The sequence below is a fragment of the Eurytemora carolleeae genome, unplaced genomic scaffold, assembly GCF_000591075.1.
Source record: "Eurytemora carolleeae unplaced genomic scaffold, Eaff_2.0 scaffold129, whole genome shotgun sequence".
Taxonomy (NCBI): domain Eukaryota; kingdom Metazoa; phylum Arthropoda; class Copepoda; order Calanoida; family Temoridae; genus Eurytemora; species Eurytemora carolleeae.
This window is the reverse complement of record NW_019396235.1, coordinates 68,732-90,327: the sequence shown is the minus strand read 5'-3', so window position 1 is coordinate 90,327 and position 21,596 is coordinate 68,732. Positions and strand designations below refer to the sequence as shown.

Here is a 21,596-nt window from a genome sequence, read left to right as displayed (position 1 = left end):
AACTTTATGCTTGTAGCTAAGCAAGGTAAGACTTAAAAACTTGTTTCAGAACCAAGATAGATTATTAGATTTTAGTCATTTAACATAAATGACTTATTTTTGTTTATTTTCAATTCCTGATATAATAGGATTACAAAGATAACCTTTGTTTAATATTAAGATATCTTAATAATAAGTTAACATTTAATACAGATATTTATATATATATCATACTCTTTTAAAGAGTGATAAAAAAACAATAACAAACAATAAACATGATTAGTTCATTTCAAATTTAAACTTCATTCTTGAATTAAGATCTCCTTGAAAGAACTCTGGTTTCCAAGTCGTCTTCTGTGCGGCCATTTCTTGACTGCGCTTCCTTGCCGCGACCTCTATTTGATATTTAGCCTCGTCGCCTGATAAACCGGAAGGATAACCGGCAAGTGCGCGGGTCACGTGGCGCCATAATCTATATTTGTTATCAAATAATAAAGAAAAAAATAGATATAATTTTCAGGTTTGAAATTACAGTAAGATCCATTAAATCGTGGAATAGGAAGACAACATTTAACAATCTTACAAGTTTTTGATTTTGGACAAAGCTAATGGTTTTACATTCATAAAGTATTAAAGGTTTGATAAAATTGATAAAATTTAGATTTTTTTATTTTAGATTAATGATTAAAGATCTGAGAAATGTTTGCAAAGTCCAGCAAGTCTATCATTTGTTTACTTCATCCACAATAGACTTTATTTCAAAATAAAAAAAGTTAACTTCTAAAAGGGGAATATGAACAAATAATTTTCTTCAGAAGCAAAACTCCGTTAAAATTACTATTGATAATTTTCCTCCTGGACTCGTTCAGTTTCTGGGTTGCAAGAGGAGAAACAACCTTGTTCAGTTCAGGTCCTGTCCAGGACTCCATATTAATCAGAGGTACTGGAGCTGAACCCTTATCCTAAATATATGTTTACTCCATACTAATCAGAGGTACTGGAGCTGAACCCTTATCCTAAACATAAATTTACTCCATACTAATCAGAGGTACTGGAACTGAACTCTTATCCTAAACATATATTTACTCCATACTAATCAGAGGTACTGGAGCTTAACCCTTATCCTAAACATATATTTACTCCATACTAACCAGGGGTACTGGAGCTGAACCCTTATCCTAAATATATATTTACTCCATACTAACTAGGGGTACTGGAACTGAAACAGTATCCTAAACATATATTTACTCCATACCAATCAGAGGTACTGGAGCTGAACCCCTATCCTAAACATATCTTTACTCCATACTAACCAGAGGTATGGAGCTGAACCCTTATCCTAAACATATATTTACTGGACATGTTCTTTTTCCAATCCCTATATCTTTGCAACATGATATTTCAAACTTAGATTAATTGATCTGACAGAATTAAAAGTTTGAAATATCTAAGGTCTACGAGATTGTGTTGCAAGGATTTAGGAATATTAAAATCAGAGTTTGTGGCCAAGACTCAAATCCTTTTCAGAAGTAATGGGTAAAATTCTTATCGATTTTTGTGTGAGAGCTTGCAACTTTTCAATCACTTATTATGACGGATTTAATCACGTATTTTTTATACATTGAAGATTATTAAAAATGAATCTTTTTATTAATTGATTCTCACCTCGTTTAGAATATAGACAACTTGGTTCCAGAGTCCATTGAATTCTATATCTTGATCTAGTCCTCTTGTTCTACCCTTTACTGTTTTAATCTTTATAGGTTTAAAGGGGTTAGGGTTTGAAAAGATGGGTTAGGCTGAATCCTAATCAAATCGGATTTGATTACTTCTACCTACCAGAAACACCTAGCGACAAAATAATAGTCCTTTTAAGTACATCATATGTAAAAAATAACATTAAACAACATTAAAATTACCCTAACATTTTTCGGAATTCATATATTATAATAATAAAAGGATCAGTTTTAAATTTAATTTAATTATTTTACGGTTTGAGTGGAATAATTCAAACAAGTGAATTTACATGGGCTATACGCTCGTGGACATTAAGGGTTTTCAACCATTTTCTCCTTATAGACGCAACAGATAGAAATAGAATTAGTAGTGATCGAACTCGAATTTGATTCGAATTCATCCAAACCTCTCTTTTATGTTTTTCTAACACTTTCTTTAAACATTATCTTAATCATTGTAGGTTTAAACATGGTCCTCATATTTTATATAAAAGAGATCGTAATGATAACACAAAATAGTTTTCTATAATAATGTAAAAAATGAACGCACATATAGATATGGCGAGAAATTAATAATTTTAAAAAACTTTTCAATGTCTGTAGTATCTGTTTTCATGTTTGCATGCAGTTAATATGTTCACAATATATGAATAAAACCAGTTCCTTGAAATTTATCTGTAAATGTTAACTCTGCCGAACACCCAGTTTCTACACAGTTTATTTTAACTGAGCCCTCTAACATCAGCTGGGGAGATCTTAATGAAAAAATGTCTTTTAGTCAATTAATTAATAAAAATACACTTGGAAAAGAATTATATTATTATAGTACAGGGTGTCCCAAAAAACATGGGAATTCAGTGACGAATTCGAGATCGTCTTTGTTATGAATTAGCATTGTAATACCTAATTTCAAAAGCCATAATATTATTATGTCTGCTAGAGTTTATTTTATGAAAAGGGTAAAAGACTGCAAAGATGTGTCTATAATGTCTCCGCAAGATGAACAGAGTGGAGAAGGACAAGTTTACTCTGTTTGTATACTGTAATTTTCTTTTTTTTCTAAGTACAACCGTATGCAGTCAAAACAAAACATAAACAAACAAAATGTGAACATAGCAGACGAAACTCTTACAGATTACAGCTTTCTCAGTAGGTATCACTATACTAAATCAAAGAATTATTTGAAAAGACGATATCGAATTCGTCACTGAATTCCCATGTTTATTGGTACACCCTGTATATTTTAAGTAATTCAAATAAATAAGATCTTTAATGAGCATTCTAGAAAATCAAAGAATTACTAAAAAAATACAAAAGTTAATCAGCTGAATTTTTCTATAAAAATAGAACTTTTTCAAATCCCCCCTATTTTCAGAAGATTAGCTTAAAGAATCAAATCAATTAAATAAAAATTAAAGATTAAATATTGCAGAATATACGTTGCAAAAAATTAAAACCTCAATTCATTCAAATTCTATAATTTGGCATATTAATATCTGACTCTAGGTATACCTAAGAACTGATGAGACAACTGCATTAGGAAAGGTCATGATGTATTCCTCATTGTATTCCAGAACCTTGAAATATTATCATGATGTATTCCTCATTATATTCCAGAACCTTGAAATTTTATCATGATGTATTCCTCAGTATATTCCAGAACCTTGAAATATTATCATGATGTATATTCTTCATCGTATTCCAGAACCTTTAAATATTATCATGATATATTCTTCATAATATTTCAGAACCTAAAAATATTATCATGATATATACTACTTATTATATTGAAGAACCTTGAAATATTATCATGATATACTCTTCATTGTATTCCAGAACTTTGAAATATTATCATGATATATACTACTTATTATATTACAGAACCTTGAAATATTATCATGATATACTCTTAATTATATTCCAGAACCTAGAAATATTATCATGATATACTCTTAATTATATTCCAGAACCTTGAAATATTATCATGATATATACTACTTATTATATTCCAGAACCTAGAAATATTATCATGATATACCCTTAATTATATTACAGAACCTTGAAATATTATCATGATATAATCTTAATTATATTCCAGAACCTAGAAATATTATCATGATATATACTACTTATTATATTCCAGAACCTAGAAATATTATCATGATATACTACTCATTATATTCTAGAACCTAGAAATATTATCATGATATACTCCTCAATGTATTCCAGAACCTTGAAATATTATCATGATATATACTAGTTATTATATTACAGAACCTTGAAATTTTATCATGATAAACTCTTAATTATATTCCAGAACCTAGAAATATTATTGGTAGTTTACAACTCTGTAAGAACTCTGTTAATATTTCTCCTCTCTGGTTAATGATAACTCTGTTAATATTTCTCCTCTCTGGTTAATGATAACTCTGTTAATATTTCGTCTATATGCCTAATAACAACTCCGTAAATATTTACCCTCTGTGAGATATTTACCTTTAAGCTTGCCTCTCCTACATGTTCCACAAGTAGGCTTTCAAGGAAAGGAGGTTTCCATGTTTTCCTTAAACCAGACTGTACAACAATATTATCTAAACTTCAGACTGGAGATCCAGAGGGAACGGATGGTTTTAACTGAAAAAATAAATAAAAGATAAGATGATCTGGAAGACTAAGGGAAAAGGTTTAAGATTAAGTATGATGAGAAAACTGATGGAGAAATTGAGAAGCTTAAGAAAAATAACTATTTAAGGTTTAAGATTAAGTATGATGAGAAAACTGATGACAAAATTGAGAAGTTTAAGAAAATAACTATTTAAGGTTTAAGATTAAGTATGATGAGAAAACTGATGGAGAACTTGAGAAGTTTAAGAAAAATAACTCTTTAAGGTTTAAGATTAAGTATATGAGAAAACTGATGGAGAACTGGAGAAGTTTAAGAAAAATAACTATATAAGGTTTAAGATTAAGTATGATAGCAAACTGATGGAGAACTGGAGAAGTTTAAGAAAATAACTATTTAAGGTTTAAGATTAAGTATGATGAGAAAACTGATGGAGAACTTGAGAAGTTTAAGAAAAATAACTCTTTAAGGTTTAAAGTATGATGAGAAAACTGATGGAGAACTGGAGAGGTTTAAGAAAATAACTATTTAAGGTTTAAGATTAAGTATGATGAGAAAACTGATGAGAGAACTGGAGAAGTTTAAGATTTAAGGTTTAAGAGTCAATGTAAGATATCTGTAAGGTAGTAATCTCTGTTTGAATATCCGACCCTAAGCCCTCAACCGATTTGGCTCAAATTTTGATTGGGTAATGTTCTCAGCTTGGTTTTAAAATTCTGAGCTGAGTTGGTCGACTTTTATATTGAAAACTCCATGGGAAGCGCTGGGTTTCCAAACTAGTTTATAATATTGTTCCTTAGTATGAATAAGACTGGTGTAGGTTACTCTAGTATTGGAGTGCTCTGCATAGGAGGCTGTTACAGGAGGATGATGACTGACAAGATACAGATATTTTAGATTAAGAACAAAACAATAAATGTATTAGAACAATATCAAATAATGTAACAAATGTTTTGAATCAACACTTTTCTGTTGAAAAATTTAATACTGAAACATTTTTGAAGCGTTGCAAAATCCAGGCCTTCAGTTTTACAAATGCATTTTTAAATTCTAAAGCAAGCTTTTTGGATTTAGGTTTTAGGAATTAATCGGCAGAGTTATATTCGATTTTTGCATGAGGGCTTACAACCTTTAGATTACTATGAAATCACCATACATATATAATATATATATATATATATATGTATATATACACACACAACAAAACCTAAAAATGTCGGTAATTAAATTTTACATAGGAAAATCTGATACAGGGTGTCCCACCAAACATGAAAGTTGGTAATTAGTTTTGAATGTCTTCTTCCATATATTGTAAAGGATATTAAAGACTTTTTGCAGTTTATTTCGTTAAAAAACATCTTTTCCTCAAATTTATTAATTTTACTATAATATGATTGCCATTTAACATTTTTATCATTCTCTTTAGTATCAAGCAACTTAACTAATTATGGAAGAAGACATTTAAAACTTTTCACCAACTGTCATGTTTCATGGGACACCCTGTAGTAAACTAAATAAAATTTGCTAAATAAAAACAAATACTGGAAAATTATTTAGCTTAGGTTTAATTTAAAATGTATTAGTTGTTGAACTAAGTTGATTTGTTGGGGGTGTAAAATTGTATATTTTGGAAATATTTTAGAAAAATTTGAAATTTAAGAATGTTAGAAAAAAGACTAAATAAATTCTGTTATATGTACAGTCGCATCAGAAGTGTCATCTTTTCTGTTGGTAAATATTTATCATGGACGACATAATAAATTAATAAATAAAATATCTCCAATTAATCATGCCTTAATTGTTCAGCAAAGAACTTGACTTGATCATTCTCCTCGGAACCCTGAACATTAGTGTAATGTGCATTGTAACCTCATAAATAAGGGTGTTCAAGAAGATAACAGATAAGATGAATCATACTGAATTCATGAATTGATTGGTTACATACTACTTTTATTATCATCTAATGTTTATTTCAAGAAAGGAATTGAGTCTTTGCAACAAATCTCAATTTTCTAATACCTATATATCTACAACCAAATTATGTAAACTGTGTAAACTATCTCTTAAATCAGAGAAAGAAGTATTAAGAACTGAGGACTGAGGAAAAGAAAGACCAAAATGTTAATCAAGGAGCTGCATGGTAATTTCCAAAGAGTCCCATTTATAAAATGTGATCTCCAATTCACAACCATACCCTTTAAACTGTAATCTGAGTCAAAATAAGAAAGATATTGTCGTTTTTCTCACTTGAACAGTTCAATTTTAATGATTTTCTAATTGTTTCCGTATAGCATAAATCCACAAGTCTCTTTAGTTAAAAGAGAAAATTGTCATAGTTCCAACCTTCAAGCTAAACAAGCTATTAAGTCTTGATCAGGCAAAGATTTAAGGGGTAAAGGGGTACCGTTGTGTATCGGATCCCACTCTATAAATAGAGATCAATACAATGTTATAAATCTAAACTTTAGATTAGATTATATCCCATGTTTAGTGTTTACATCATGTATCGGCCGGGAACGAGTAAAGTTTCATAGAAAGACATTTATAGATAACAAAATCATAGATAGGACATTTAATAGATAAGACATTTCATAGACAGGACATTTCATAGACAAGACATTTCATAGACAGGACATTTCATAGACAGGACATTTCATAGACAGGACATTTCATAGACAGGACATTTCATAGACAGGACATTTCATAGACAGGACATTTTATAGATTGGAAATTTCATAGACAAGACATTTCATAGATAGGACATTTCATAAAAAAAGAAATTCATAGATAGGACATTTCAAAATAATATGTTATCAGTTTAAAGCAAAAATATAAATAATATGTGAAGTAATAATCAAAGATCGTAGATAGAACAGGGTATGATTTAGCAGATAAAATTACTTGAAAGAAAGAAAAAAAATCTATCTATGAAATTTCTTTCTATTAAATGTCTTCCTATGAAATGACCCAGCTGCACCAAGTTTACCCCATGAATCTGCCAGGAACAAGTAAAGAACTCTCCAAGGATAGGATTGTAAGGTTTACACGGAGAATCTATGGGACGGGTACACTTCAGAGTAGAGATATAAAACCGGAGAACAGCAAGCAACCTCGCAGATCCGTCCTGCTCTATATTATATCTATATATAAATTTGGCTTGTCTGTCTGTTTGTTTGTCTGTTTGTTTGTTTGTTTGTATCCAATAAACGTCAAAACGGCTGAACCGATCGGGCCCAAATTTTTTGTGGGACATCTAGGGACCCCAGGGAAGGTTTATGAAAAATCAAAATTTCAAATATTTGTCTCTGCTCTACAATATTATATATATATTATATCCTCGCAGATCCGTCCTGCTCTACAATATTTTATATATATATTAAATCCTCGCAGATCCGTCCTGCTCTACAATATATTATATATATATTATATCCTCGCAAATCCGTCCTGCACTACAATATTTTATATATATATATATTACATCCTCGCAGATCCGTCCTGCTCTACAATATATTATATATATTATATCCTCGCAAATCCGTCCTGCTCTACAATATATTATATATATTATATCCTCGCAGATCCGTCCTGCTCTACAATATTTTATATATATAATACATATCCTCGCAGATCCGTCCTGCTCTACAATATTTTATATATATAATACATACTCGCAGATCCGTCCTGCTCTATAATATATTATATATATATATTACATCCTCGCAGATCCGTCCTGCTCTACAATATATTATATATATATTTCATGAATCACAACCCACAAACAATAAATTGCATCAAAATACAACAATTTTCAGGTTACTTTTTTATCGCTTAAAGTAAAAAACGGCGGAGCTAAATGAGCCCAATACAAGTGCTAGGTATTGAGTCGTTGCAACAAACTCAAATTTTATAAACCCTATATCATTGCCATTTAACGATTAAGACTTTTGATATTTCAAAGTCTTAATTTGAAATATCAGAATTCATAGTTTGAAATATAAAGGTCTACAGCATTGGGTTGCATAGATAAAGAGATTAGAAAATTAGAGTTTGAGACAAAGACTCAATTTCAATCCTTTTATGGAAATAATTGTCTTGATTTCAAAATGAAAACACTCACCGGAAAATATTCAATAATTGTACCTAGTCCGATAGAGGTAAAATATTTTGTTGCTCCAAACCCATCCGCATAGCTCTCTAGGAGGGATCTACATTCTAGAACACAGGTTGGGAGACGAACTCTGGACGGGTTCATAGTTTTCAGGAGCTGAGCAACCACAGATCCAACCACGCTACTGTTCTTCTCCTTGTTACAGGTGAGAGGGTTGATCTCTGAGTACATGAGATCATAATCAAACTCTAGCATATCCAGGTCCGGAGATATACTCCGGGATAGATGATTCTCCCAGCCTAGCTCCAGGTTGGGAGTTGTATTGGGTAGACACGGAGAAGGCTCGATCTTAGGCATGTCTGAGTTCAAGGATATATCTGGTTTCAACTAAAACAGTTTCAAAATACGATCAGAAACCGATTAAAAAGAAAAATATTAAGATACTAATATCTTCTGTTTCGAATCAAGTCTATTAATTACATAATAGATGATTTTGCATAGCGAGAAACAAGTGTACAGTTTCTGGGGACCTTAAATATTAGGGGAAAAAGTTATCTCTGAAATCTCATTTTCGTTGAGTACAGTGTACAGAGTACATAGTACAAAGTACAGAGTACAGAGTACAGAGTACAGAGTACAGAGTACACAGGTACCCTGTTTACCTGTGAGATGGATTTATTGAGAAGTAGAACAGTTTCATCTCTGTCCTGCTGATGTCGAGTACAGAAGAAGAACTCTTCCTCCTTCTCCTCCCTGACCAGGAACCAGGGACTAGACAACTCAAACCTTAGCGCCGGTCAAGTGATCACGATCTGGACATCGTGTTTAAAGGGTTTCTAGACGTTAATTCATGTTAATTTACAAGGTTTGTCTGATCAAGATTTCATGAGATATTAATCATCTTCTATCTAAAAGTCAATTATTTTCAATTGTGGTTTCTCTATAATAAAGTGTATTGCCTATGTTTTCTTCAAAAACAATATGGATAGGAAATTGTCAAGCCAGAAAAACTACGATATCTTCCACATTTTTGATCAGATACAGGGTGTCCCAAGAAACATGACAGTTGGTGAATAGTTTGAATGTCTTCTTCCATTATTTGTTAGGTTGTTTGATACCAAAGAAAATAATAAAAATATTATTTGGGAGTCATGTTATAGTAAAATTGATTTCAAAGTAAAATATATTCAAGCAAAAGATTTTTTAACGAAATAAACTGCCTATAATATCTAATACAGTATTGTTGACTTTAAAAGTCACTATAGTAAAATAAAGAGATCTAAAAATGGATATTTCTAACATTTATTTAAAAACGAAAGTTTTGAAATATTTGCATATAAGACGGAGTTAAAATTGGTTGATTTAGAAATTAACAAAGGAATTAATGATGAATATTTGATGGCACTTCGCGGCTTGTCATGCTGGCTATGAGCGATTATGTTGTCTCTGGAATGCATGATGAACTGGGAACCCTCGGGTATAAGCACGCCTGCTGCTAGCTGAGTATCTGCGTCATCATCATGAAGGAGTCAAGAGGCTCCCTGTGTCGGAGCTGTTACTAGCTCAACTCTCCTAACCTGACTGAGGACTGGGATGTGTAGAGGGGTGAGGGGGGAACAAAGGAGCGAGGGTTATATGTGGGCGCTTCATGTCGGAAATAGATACACACGTCTTGAAAATAGTCATCAGCATTTGAGTCGGTAAAATCGTCTTCCTTATATTTCGAATTTGTGTTAACAAGTATATGGAAGATGACATCAACTGTCATGTTTTGTGGGCCACCCTGTATATAGATTTTAAGGATAACGCTGAAATTGATCATGAACCTCTTTAAATGGAATCTCAAAAGAAATTACACCGCCCCAGTCTCTTTAAGATTACATATATGTCTAAGTCTATATATAGCACACGTTAATAAAATAATTAAAGAGTGCTAAGCACAACGTTTTCGGCGTCCATTTTTATTGTCCTAACCACAGAGCTTCTGGTGTTCTCTCTAAAACTAACTGATCACGTGACCTGACATCATCAGGGTTGGGTGTTCTCTAGTCCCCCCTGGTGATAATAGTAAATAAGGTTTCCTCATCAAGAGAACAACAATCATCAAACCCTCGTTCCGTTCCTCCCTATACAACACAACAAGGAAATATAACACAACACAACAAGGAAATATTATACAACACAACAAGGAAATATTATACAACACAACAAAGAAATATTATACAACACAACAAGGAAATATTATACAACACAACAAAGAAATATTATACAACAAAACAAGGAAAGATTATACAACACAACAAGGAAATATTATACAACAAAACAAGGAATTATTATACAACGCAACAAGGAAATATTATACAACACAACAAGGAAATATTATACAACACAACAAGGAAATATTATACAACACAACAAGGAAATATTATACAATTATACAACACAACAAGGAAATATTATACAACAAAACAAGGAATTATTATACAACGCAACAAGGAAATATTATACAACACAACAAGGAAATATAACACAACACAACAAGGAAATATTATACAACATAACAAGGAAATATTATACAACACGACAAGGAAATATTATACAACACAACAAGGAAAGGTTAGTCCTAAACTATGAAAAGGGAAAGGTTAGTCCTAAACTATGAAAAGGGAAAAGGTTAGTCCTAAATTATGAAAAGGGAAAGGTTAGTCCTAAACTATAAAAAGGGAAAAGTTAGTCCTAAACTATGAAAAGGGAAAGGTTAGTCCTAAACTATAAAAATGGAAAGGTCAGTCCTAAACTATGAAAAGGGAAAGGTTAGTCCTAAACTATGAAAAGGGAAAGGTTAGTCCTAAACTATAAAAAGGGAAAAGTTAGTCCTAAACTATGAAAAGGGTAAGGTTAGTCCTAAACTATAAAAATGGAAAGGTCAGTCCTAAACTATGAAAAGGGAAAGGTTAGTCCTAAACTATGAAAAGGGAAAAGCTTTAGTCCTAAACTATGAAAAGGGAAAGGTTAGTCCTAAACTATGAAAAGGGAAAGGTTAGTCCTAAACTATGAAAAGGGAAAGGTTAGTCCTAAACAATGAAAAGGAAAAGCTTAGTCCTAAACTATGAAAAGGGAAAAGCTTTAGTCCTAAACTATGAAAAGGAAAAGGTTAGTCCTAAACTATAAAAAAAGGGAAAGGTTAGTCCTAAACAATGAAAAGGAAAAGCTTAGTCCTAAACTATGAAAAGGGAAAAGCTTTAGTCCTAAACTATGAAAAGGAAAAGGTTAGTCCTAAACTATAAAAAAGGGAAAAGCTTTAGTCCTAAACAATGGAAAAATCCATTAGAAATAATAAAAGTCAAACTGAAACGACCGAAGGTAAAATTTTTCTAAAACAAAATTAAAACCATCTACATACTAGAATACATTACATGCAAGCTAAAAAGACTATATACGTTTATACTTTTAATACAAAATAATCAATTCTAATACCTTTAGTAAGAATAGGTTCTGTGTTATAAGTTTATAGTTAGAATAGGTTTTACCTTCTTGCAAACTGTTCTGTAAAGGTTTATAGTTAGAATAGGTTTAATACCTTCTTACAAACTTCTCCGAGTAGGTTTAAAGTTAGAATAGGTTTAATACCTATTTAAAAACTTCTCCGAGTAGGTTTAAAGTTAGAATAGGTTTAATACCTTTTTAAAAACTGCTCCGAGTAGGTTTATAGTTAGGTTAGGTTTAATATACCTTCTTACAAACTGCTCCAAATAGGTTTATAGTTAGAATAGGTTTAATCTCCTGTAGAAGAGGACTGTCTTTCTCCTTGTACACGTTCACGAGGTTCTCCTCCTCACTCAACAGAAAAACAACGTAAATATTTGATATTTGTATCCTTCAGGATTAGGTGTCTTATTAATCTCAACAACTTTGAATTGGTAATATTGGATTTTTTTTTATCATTTTTGATAGTAACATTTGCGGATTTTCTTGGTAGATACAAAATAAATTGTTAATTTTTATGTATTAATACCTTTTAACAGATAGAAAAATAGGAGAAATTGTGCTTGGATGGATTGAGAGAAAATGAAAAATAAACTGGGAAGGTTTGAGAGGATAGGAGATATGAGGCGGGTGGAGATAATATGAGAAACTGAGCTAGGTTGGGTTGAGAGAAAAAGGAGAAACTGAGATGGGACGGGTTAAGAGAATAGGAGAAACTAAGCTATGACGGGTTCAGAGAATAGGAGAAACTGAGCTGGGGCAGGTTGAGAGTATAGGAGAAACTGAGCTGGGACGAGTTGAGAGAATATGAGAAACTGGGACTAGTTGAGAGAATATGAGAAACTGAGATGGGACGGGTTAAGAGAATAGGAGAAACTGAGCTAGGACGGGTTAAGAGAATAGGAGAAAATGAACTGGGACGGGTTGAGAGAAACGGAGAAAACTGAACTGAGACGGGTTAAGAGAAAATGAGAAACTGAGCTGGGACGGGTTGAGAGAATATGAGAAGCTGGGACTAGTTGAGAGAATAGGAGAAACTGAGATGGGACGGGTTGAGAGAATAGGAGAAACTGAGCTGGGACGAGTTGAGAGAATATGAGAAACTGGGACTAGTTGAGAGAATAGGAGAAACTGAGATGGGACGGGTTAAGAGAATAGGAGAAACTGAGCTGGGACGGGTTAAAAGAATAGAAGAAACTGAGATGGGACGGGTTGAGAGAAACGGAGAAAACTGAACTGGGACGGGTTAAGAGAAAATTAGAATCTGAGCTAGGACTGATTGAGAGAATATGAAAAGCTGGGACTAGTTGAGAGAATAGGAGAAACTAAGCTTGGAAGGGTTAATAGAATAGCGGAAACAGGGACGGGTTGAGAGAATAGGAGAAACTGAGCTGGGACGGGTTGAGAGAATATGAGAAACTGGGACGGGTTAAGAGAATGGGAGAAACTGAGCTGGGACGGATTAAGAGAAAAGGAGAAACTGATATGGGACGGGTCAAGAGAATAGGAGAAACTGAGCTAGGACGGGTTAAGAGAATATGAGAAACTGGGACGGGTTAAGAGAATAGGAGAAACTGAGCTGGGACGGATTAAGAGAATAGGAGAAACTGAGATGGTACGGGTTAAGAGAATAGGAGAAACTGAGCTGGGACGGATTAAGAGAATAGGAGAAACTGAGATGGTACGGGTTAGGAGAATAGGAGAAACTGAGCTGGGGCGGATTAAGAGAATAGGAGAAACTGAGATGGGACGGGTTAAGAGAATAGGAGAAACTGAGCTGGGACGGGTTGAGAGAAACGGAGAAAAATGAACTGGGACGGATTAAGAGAAAATGAGAAACCGAGCTGGGACGGGTTGAGAGAATAGGAGAAACTGAACTGGGACGGGTTGAGAGAAACGGAGAAAACTGAACTGGGACGGGTTAAGAGAAAATGAGAATCTGAGCTAGGACGGATTGAGAGAATATGAAAAGCTGGGACTAGTTGAGAGAATATGAGAAACTGAGATGGGACGGGTTAAGAGAATAGGAGAAACTGAGCTAGGGCGGGTTAACAGAATATGGGAAACTGGGACGGGTTAAGAGAATAGGAGAAACTGAGCTGGAACGGATTAATTGAGAATAGGAGAGACTGAGATGGTACGGGTTAAGAGAATAGGAGAAACTGAGCTGGGACGGATTAAGAGAAAAGGAGAAACTGAGATGAAAGTGGAACGAGTAAAGAGAATAGGAGGAACTGAGTTGGGACGGGTTGAGAGAAAAGGAGAAACTGAACTGGGATGGGTTAAAGAACAGGAGAAACTGTGCTGGGACGGATTGAGAGAATAGAAAAACTAAGCTTGGAAGGGTTGATGGAATAGCGGAAACTGGGACGGGTTGAGAGATTATGAGAAACTGACTTGGGAGGGATTGAGAGCGAATAGAAGAAATTAATGAATCGCGTTTTATTATAAGAAATCTACCTTATTCGAAGCACGATAGGCTCCCAACGTTTTAAATCCATACAGAATATTTTCCAGGGCATTAGAATCCAAGTTCGAGACCCAGAAGACATTTTTTTCTGAGAATTATTTTTTCAAGAACAATTTATCCATCGTAAACATTTGGAAGACGATATTTGTTCCCGACTCCTTCAATTCCTGAATACTTTAGACGGATTCCACACAGAATTAAAGATTTGATAATTAATATAAAATGCAAAAAAAAACTATGCTTATTTTGAATTTAAGAATTCTAAACAACTGAACTCACACATTCAAGAATTTATGAATTTCCGACAGTTTTGTAAAAACCGCGGATTTTCTTGTTTTAAAAATATTTGCGGCATTTTCCGTCTCTGATTTCTGACAGAGTTTAATGGCGCCCTGCGTCTGTCTAGCTACAAGTATACAGCGGAATGTAATTACTGTTTAGAGGTCTACAAGAGGTTGGCAGTTAAGGGAGAGAGTGGATTGAGGGTAACAAAGGGCCGGCGGATTCAGCAGAAGAAGGTTGAGGATAATCCTCTAAGGTTTAGCCGTTAGCGGAAAATGTCAGGATCAGAGAGCGGTAGTGAAGAAATACCACACGGAACTCAGGTTAGTTCAGTGAGTAGAGGAATAGGTCGGTCTAATAATTTCTTGAGATTTAAGGGATTGAAGGTGTGATTTCAAGTGTACTTACTGTTTAGAGTGGCATGTTTGATTCACAATGGTAATGTTCGGGGTTTGTCCTAAAGATTTTTGGACCACCCCCCCTCCCTTCCACCCCCCTACTCTCTTTTGTAAATGACCATTTTTTTCAGCAAAATAATTATTATTTATTGTTTTAGGGTTAGATTAGGTTAAGACAATTTCTGGGTCGAGCGCCGCGGCTAGGACAGGCAAGGGGGCCTAGCTCCGCTTCTAGGACATGTCCACGATTCCTTTGATAAATGATTTTTGGTTCGGAACGGGTTTTCTTAAATTATATTTTTTTTCCTTTAATATTCCGACTATCACCCCCTCCCTCCTCTCTCATGATAAGTTCTGCGCGGCGCGACGCTTTAAAATTTAATACTATAGAAATTTAAATATTTAAATATAGGGTAGTTTTATTTTCACATAAATCATTAAATCATTCCCACCCTTCCCCCTCTTTTGACGATCTTGGTTCTGGAGAGTAAAAGGTTCTACTTGGACGTGAAGGAGAACCAGAGAGGAAGGTTTATCAAGATTGCAGAAATCAGCGCGGACGGACGGAAAAATCAGATTCTGATGACTTTCTCGACCGCCGCTGTGTTCAATCAGAACCTGTTGGAGTTCATTGATTTCTACCAGGATCTTCATAAACTGAATCCAGACCAACTTGTTCAGGTTTAACAACTTCAATTTATTCTAAACTGTTTGTGTTAAATTTTAATCAAATTTTGATCCGGGGAAGAACCCAGTGATTAAGATCCAGATCTTTTGAATCTACAACATTTTGGTTTTCTGGTCCATAAAGATCCAAGGGACGAAATATCGACCATAAACTGTGATTATTGATTCGCTCTCAGACCCCGAATAATTGAGATTGTCTTATCTCTCAATTGTCCGCATCCGAATTCATTTTTATCAGGGCGGATCAAGAATCCGGATCAAAGTGAAATGGATCCAAAGCACTGGACGAAACTTATACTTAAGAATGTGGATGTAAATATTTGCGAAAGGATGCCAGTTTCAATAACATAAGTGAGATTTATTTAAAAGGATTTGAGTCTTTGCCAAAAACTTAAATTTTCTAATCCCTATATTTTTTCAGTTCCTAGTGTTGGCAGACCTTTGATATTTCAAACTTAAATTGTTTTATTCAACAAAATTCATAGTTTGAAATATCTAAGGTCTACAACATTGTGTTTCAAAGATGAAGGAATTAGAAAATCAGGGGTTGTGGCAAAGACTCGATTTCTTTCACCCCAAACAACTAAAAGATTGACTACAAATCTTATTTTCATGTATTAAAGAGAATTTGTCAAAATCATTAAAAAAAATGAAAAATTTTACAGAGTTGAAATCTTAAATATAAACAGGTGTAGGGTGAGCTGAAATATTAAATATAAACTGTGTAGGGTGAGCTGAAATATTAGATAAAAACTGTGTAGGGTGAGCTGAAATCTGAGGTGATGTACAAAGATGACAAGAAGTATCATATGGATCTGAAGGAGAATGCTAGAGGACGATTCCTCAAGGTTTCGGAAACCTTTACCCGAGGATACTCCAGGTTTCAGGTAATAAACCTTTACTCCAGGGTACTCCAGGTTTCAGGTAATAAACCTTTACACGAGGATACTCCAGGTTTCAGGAAGTAAACCTTTACTCCATGTTTCAGGCAAAAAACCTCTACTCTAGGGTACTCCAGGTTTCAGATAATAAACCTTTACTCCTTGGTCTCCAGGTTTCAGGTAATAAACAATTACTCCTGGTTTCAGGTAATAAACCTTTACTCCAGGGTACTCCAGGTTTCAGGTAATAAACCTTTACACGAGGATACTTCAGGTTTCAGGTAATGTCAAAAAGAAGGTTTCTGTCCACATGAAAGAAAGGTTGTGTGAAAAAGATCTAAGATCTTTAATTGTTATTCCACAGTACCACAACTTAAAACATTGAAAAGATGATAAAACTACAATTTCGTCTATTTTCGTAAATCTAAGAATTAAGTTTTTTTTTTCGTAAAAGAAAAGATTGGTTTCTGTTTCAGGTTTTTATCCCGGCTGATGGGATGGTGGAGTTTCAGCATAATCTTGGAGAACTCATTGATCAATATGATAACGGTAAATCAATTACTGATGATCGAATGAATTGATTGATTTTGATTGATTGAGTGACCTATTTTTTTAATGATTGTGATTGATTTATTGTGATTGATTTTAATTAATTGTAATTGATTATTTAAATGAATCTATTTTGATTGATTGATTGAATTAATTGTAATTGATTTTAATTGATTGATTGGTTGAATTAATTAATTGTGATTGATTCTAATTAATTGATTGGTTTGAATTAATTCATTGTGATTGATTTTTAAATTAGTTTGATTGATTGATTTAATTAAATTGATTGTGATTGATTTTAATTGAATGGGATTGAATTAATTGATATTTTAATTAATTTTGATTAATTGATAGTGATTGATTGATTGCGACATATTTTAATTATTGATTGATTGAATTGATTAATTTTGATTGAGTGATTTAACGAATTGATTGTGATTGATTGAATGAATTAATTGTGATTGATTTTAATTAATTGATTGGTTGATGTAATTGATTTTTAAATTAATTTGATTAATTGATTTAATTGAATTGATTGTGATTGATTTTAATTGTATGTGATTGATTTCATTGATTGTAATTAATTTTAATCAAATTTGATTATTTGATTTTTTGTGTAAGATTTTAATTATTGATTGAATGAATTGATTATTTTGATTGATTGATTGAATTGATTGTGATTGTTTTTAATTGATTGATTGGTGGCTTTAATTGATTGTGATTGAAGGATGTAATTTAATTGATATTGATTTAATTGATTGTGATTAATTGATAGTGATTTATTGATTGATTTATTGATTGATTGATTGATTGATTGATTGATTGATTGATTGATTGATTGAGTGCCTAGGGGACGCCGAGGAAGCGTTGAACGGTCCGCAGAACAAGCATCTAAGAATTGAAAACAAGAACTTCTATTTTGACGTGAAGAGAAATCAGCAGGGGAGATACATGTCCATCTCAGAGGTAGGTTTATATTATGAAATCAGCAGGGGAGATACATGTCCATCTCAGAGGTAGGTTTATATTATGAAATCAGCAGGGGAGATACATGTCCATCTCAGAGGTAGGTTTATATTATGAAATCAGCAGGGGAGATACATGTCCATCTCAGAGGTAGGTTTATATTATGAAATCAGCAGGGGAGATACATGTCCATCTCAGAGGTAGGTTTATATTATGAAAAATATCATTCTCCAACCCTTAAAAAATTATCCCCCCCCCCTTTTTTGTTCCCAATTCTAATTTTTTACATATGGTCCCCAATTCATCAACAATCATTCCCCCACCCCAGGGTTTAATTCTTAAAAAATATACACCCCCTGCATCCCCCCTTTTGAAAATCATATGTTTCCCAAACACTTTCTTATGTTTTATTCGATGAATTAGAGAAAATAAGAGTTCGAGTAAACTTAAAAAAGGATTAAAAACTTGCCTTGTGATGTTAAATATTTCTTAAATCTTGAAATTATGAAATGAAACACCCCGGATGGATTTTTAATGGAAGGGGAGGTGTGGGGAATGTTTTTTATTTATAAACTTATATTTATTGAGGTGAAGGGAACGTATCGGAACTCCATCCTTATCCCTGAGTCTGGTTGGGAGAACTTCAGAAATCTTCTTGATGAATATGTCAAGCAGTCAAAGGATGCTTGATTTACTTCTTGTCAAGCCGAGTAGTGTAGGCTTGATTCTTCCCCGTGTTAAATAGCTTTAGGTTATTTTTTCATCACATTGTCAAGTTATCTGAAGATACTTCTTGATTCATATAGTGTCAAGTACTCATATTGTAAAGATTTTTCTTAATTTATACTTAATGATGCTTGACAGTGTTAAGTACACACGTGTTAAGCTATCTTAAGGATGCTTGATTAAGATAGTGTCGAGCAGTCTCAATTACTTGATTTTTCTTCGTGTCAAGCTATGCTAAGAATGCTTGATTAAGATAGTGTCAAGCAGTCTCAATTACTTGATTTATCTTCGTGTCAAGCTATGCTGAGAATGCATGATTAAGATAGTGTCGAGTAGTCTCACTATCTCCGTGTGTCAAGCTATCTTATGAATGATTGATTCAGACAATTGAATATCTTCAGTCAATCAGTTTTAAAATGCTTGAATTGTCTCTATATCATCAAGTTTTCTTGAAGATTCTTGATTCCGACAGTGTCAAGAAGTTGCATGATACTTGAGTTGTGAATATCAAGGAGTATAGATGCTTGACATCTAAACATTTTAATGACAACGTTGTTTTTTCTCAATCATGCAGTTGGTTTGAACTCACGACCTTTTTTCTTGCACTCTCAATATCCAAAAAAAGCAAGGGTACGGATTTTAAAAGAAAATTAGATACTTTTGAGCATTAATCATCCAGATTAGGATATAAATTTGGATTCAAAACAGACTTCAGCAAGTACAAAATCTTGCATCTTTATTTTAAAAAATAAATTCTAAGAAGCAAATGAGTTATATCCCCCCCTCTTCCTCCGCCTCCGGTTCGATTAACTATTTTAACTCCAATTTTAAAAATTATTTGTACAAATACGGGTTGTGAATTTACAAAACGTATTTTTTCAAATTTCTAATTAAATTTTATTTGAAAATGCAAATATACTGCATGATTTTGAAAGGTGGGGATAGATGTTTCTAAAATAAAATAAAAAATTGTGACGTCTCCCATTTAATCCCATAAAATCACCCGATATCAGTATTTACCTTAAACTAAATTTCAAACACTCCTTACTGATTCACTGTGTAATGTTTTGGGATATTGAACAATCTTCCAAAATGTTACGTTTGAGTGAGGTGGTTTTTTTTCGCACTTTCGATTGTTTGTTTACTATTGTACCAGTGTAATTATTTTATTGTATTTCTCCGGGGACACGTATTTATCAATGTCTAATATACAAACGTAGAAAATATTCACATTTAAGATTTAATATTCTTCCTTCACACCCTTCACGCTCTTTTTGGACGGTGTTTCTCTTTATGTAATAGTCGACCAGTGTTATTAGGACACGACACGTCCATGTTTATCTTGACTCGGTGATGGAACGGAAAAATATTTCCCGCATTTTTCAATATTTCGCGCAATTTATTGTTTTTGTTTTTAATACATTGGCGACCTGATCTGTTTTTTTTTCCCGGGGCAAGTGTTGCCTTCCTTATTTATATATTGAAATAATTTGATAAAAAAAAAATATATTTTATTTATAGAAATTAGTTGCTCACAGATAAATTATGAAAGTATGAATCAATATCTCGGATGTTAAAAATCTCTATGGAAAATTTGTTATATTTTTGTTGCCACTATTGGTTGTAATTTTCATCACAAATAAATATAGTTTCAACTTTGTTGTCCTTATGACCTGGCGCTACCCAGTAGCGTTAATATAGATATTATAGAAGTAATAAATAACGTTTTTAAAGAAAATATTTTAACTTTAAATAGTTATGCATTAAAGCAGTTTTTTCTTAAAAAACTATGATTTTTAAAGGGGGTTCAGCCTCCTCTGGAATGTAAAGAACGCCCCCTCCATGACAAATTACTGCATAGGCCCCTGTCGTAAAAGATCACTGCATTTAGATGTATTTTGTCTCACAACCAAAGACAGTTTCATATCTTTTAAGCAGTGTTTAGGATCCGGATCCGCAACATTTGGTTTAATGAATCTGGATCCGAATCTAAGGGGTAAAATATCATTTTAAAATTGTGGAAAAAAGTTATACTCCTAAAAATCAAAACCAAACCGTTAAAAAAGAGAGATTTTCAAAACTTTTCTTATCGCTGAATGGTTCATATTAAAATAAGCGAAAAAAAGATGAAAATTAATTTGAACATTTTTCTTATGTTAAGAAATCAGAATATCTTAAAGAAGATAGCATGACCTGGATCCGGATCCATTTTTTCCAGTGCGGATCCTCATAAAAATGAAATGGATTCTAAGCACTGCTTCTAAGAGTTTATTTGCATTCCTCCCTCAAATTCGCATCTAAACTTTTTCTTCGGAATACATTAATATGCAGTTAACTGATTTTTCATTTCAATTTTCAGAAAATGACAGGAAAGTTTTTGCAATTCCATTTTTAATAAATCGCAGGAATCAAATGCATTTTCAGGTCTAAAGTCTAACGTAATGTGTACGTAGTTTCAAACTGAGGGCTTATTCTATTTTTCTGCGATATTAAACCTAACAGAAGCTCGTTCCTTAGTTTTTTTCTTAAAAATTGACTTAATCGTAAAGTTACCTACGAGTTATTAATGAAAATTGAGATTATAACTCCTTTATATACTTTCTTGTCTGTTTGCTTTTATCCAGTAAACGCTAAAACGGCTGAACCGATCGGGACCAAATTTTGTGTGGGACATCACGTGACCCCAGGGAAGGTTTATGGTTGAT

The 21,596-nt window shown here is 33.1% G+C and overlaps 2 protein-coding genes across 3 annotated transcripts; one reads left to right on the top strand and one right to left on the bottom strand.

Annotated features, from left to right (window-relative positions):
• Positions 1-89: 89 nt before the first annotated feature.
• LOC111698931 (oxysterol-binding protein-related protein 9) lies at positions 90-14,846 on the bottom strand. 2 transcript variants are annotated; one of them, XM_023469407.1, is made up of 15 exons: positions 14,682-14,846; positions 14,393-14,490; positions 12,179-12,284; positions 10,502-10,572; positions 9,109-9,199; positions 8,479-8,833; positions 7,325-7,467; positions 6,132-6,178; positions 5,134-5,212; positions 4,212-4,289; positions 3,228-3,292; positions 2,379-2,470; positions 1,645-1,724; positions 832-941; positions 90-451 (listed from the first exon to the last, which is right to left on the bottom strand). In XM_023469407.1, exons 2-15 carry the CDS (start codon positions 14,482-14,484, stop codon positions 259-261), a joined length of 1,602 nt encoding a protein of 533 aa, XP_023325175.1. In that variant the 5' UTR covers positions 14,485-14,490; positions 14,682-14,846; the 3' UTR covers positions 90-258. The 2 variants fall into 2 exon arrangements, with proteins under 2 accessions (XP_023325175.1, XP_023325177.1); XM_023469409.1 differs by lacking the exons at positions 90-451; positions 14,682-14,846 and having other exon boundaries at positions 934-995; positions 14,393-14,670.
• A 113-nt stretch (positions 14,847-14,959) lies between these two features.
• Positions 14,960-20,549, top strand: LOC111698967 (transcriptional activator protein Pur-alpha). Its single transcript, XM_023469476.1, has 6 exons — positions 14,960-15,007; positions 15,548-15,763; positions 16,531-16,656; positions 17,127-17,199; positions 18,050-18,165; positions 18,754-20,549. The coding sequence occupies exons 1-6, from the start codon at positions 14,960-14,962 to the stop codon at positions 18,853-18,855; spliced, it is 681 nt and encodes a 226-aa protein (XP_023325244.1). The 3' UTR covers positions 18,856-20,549.
• Positions 20,550-21,596: the final 1,047 nt, after the last annotated feature.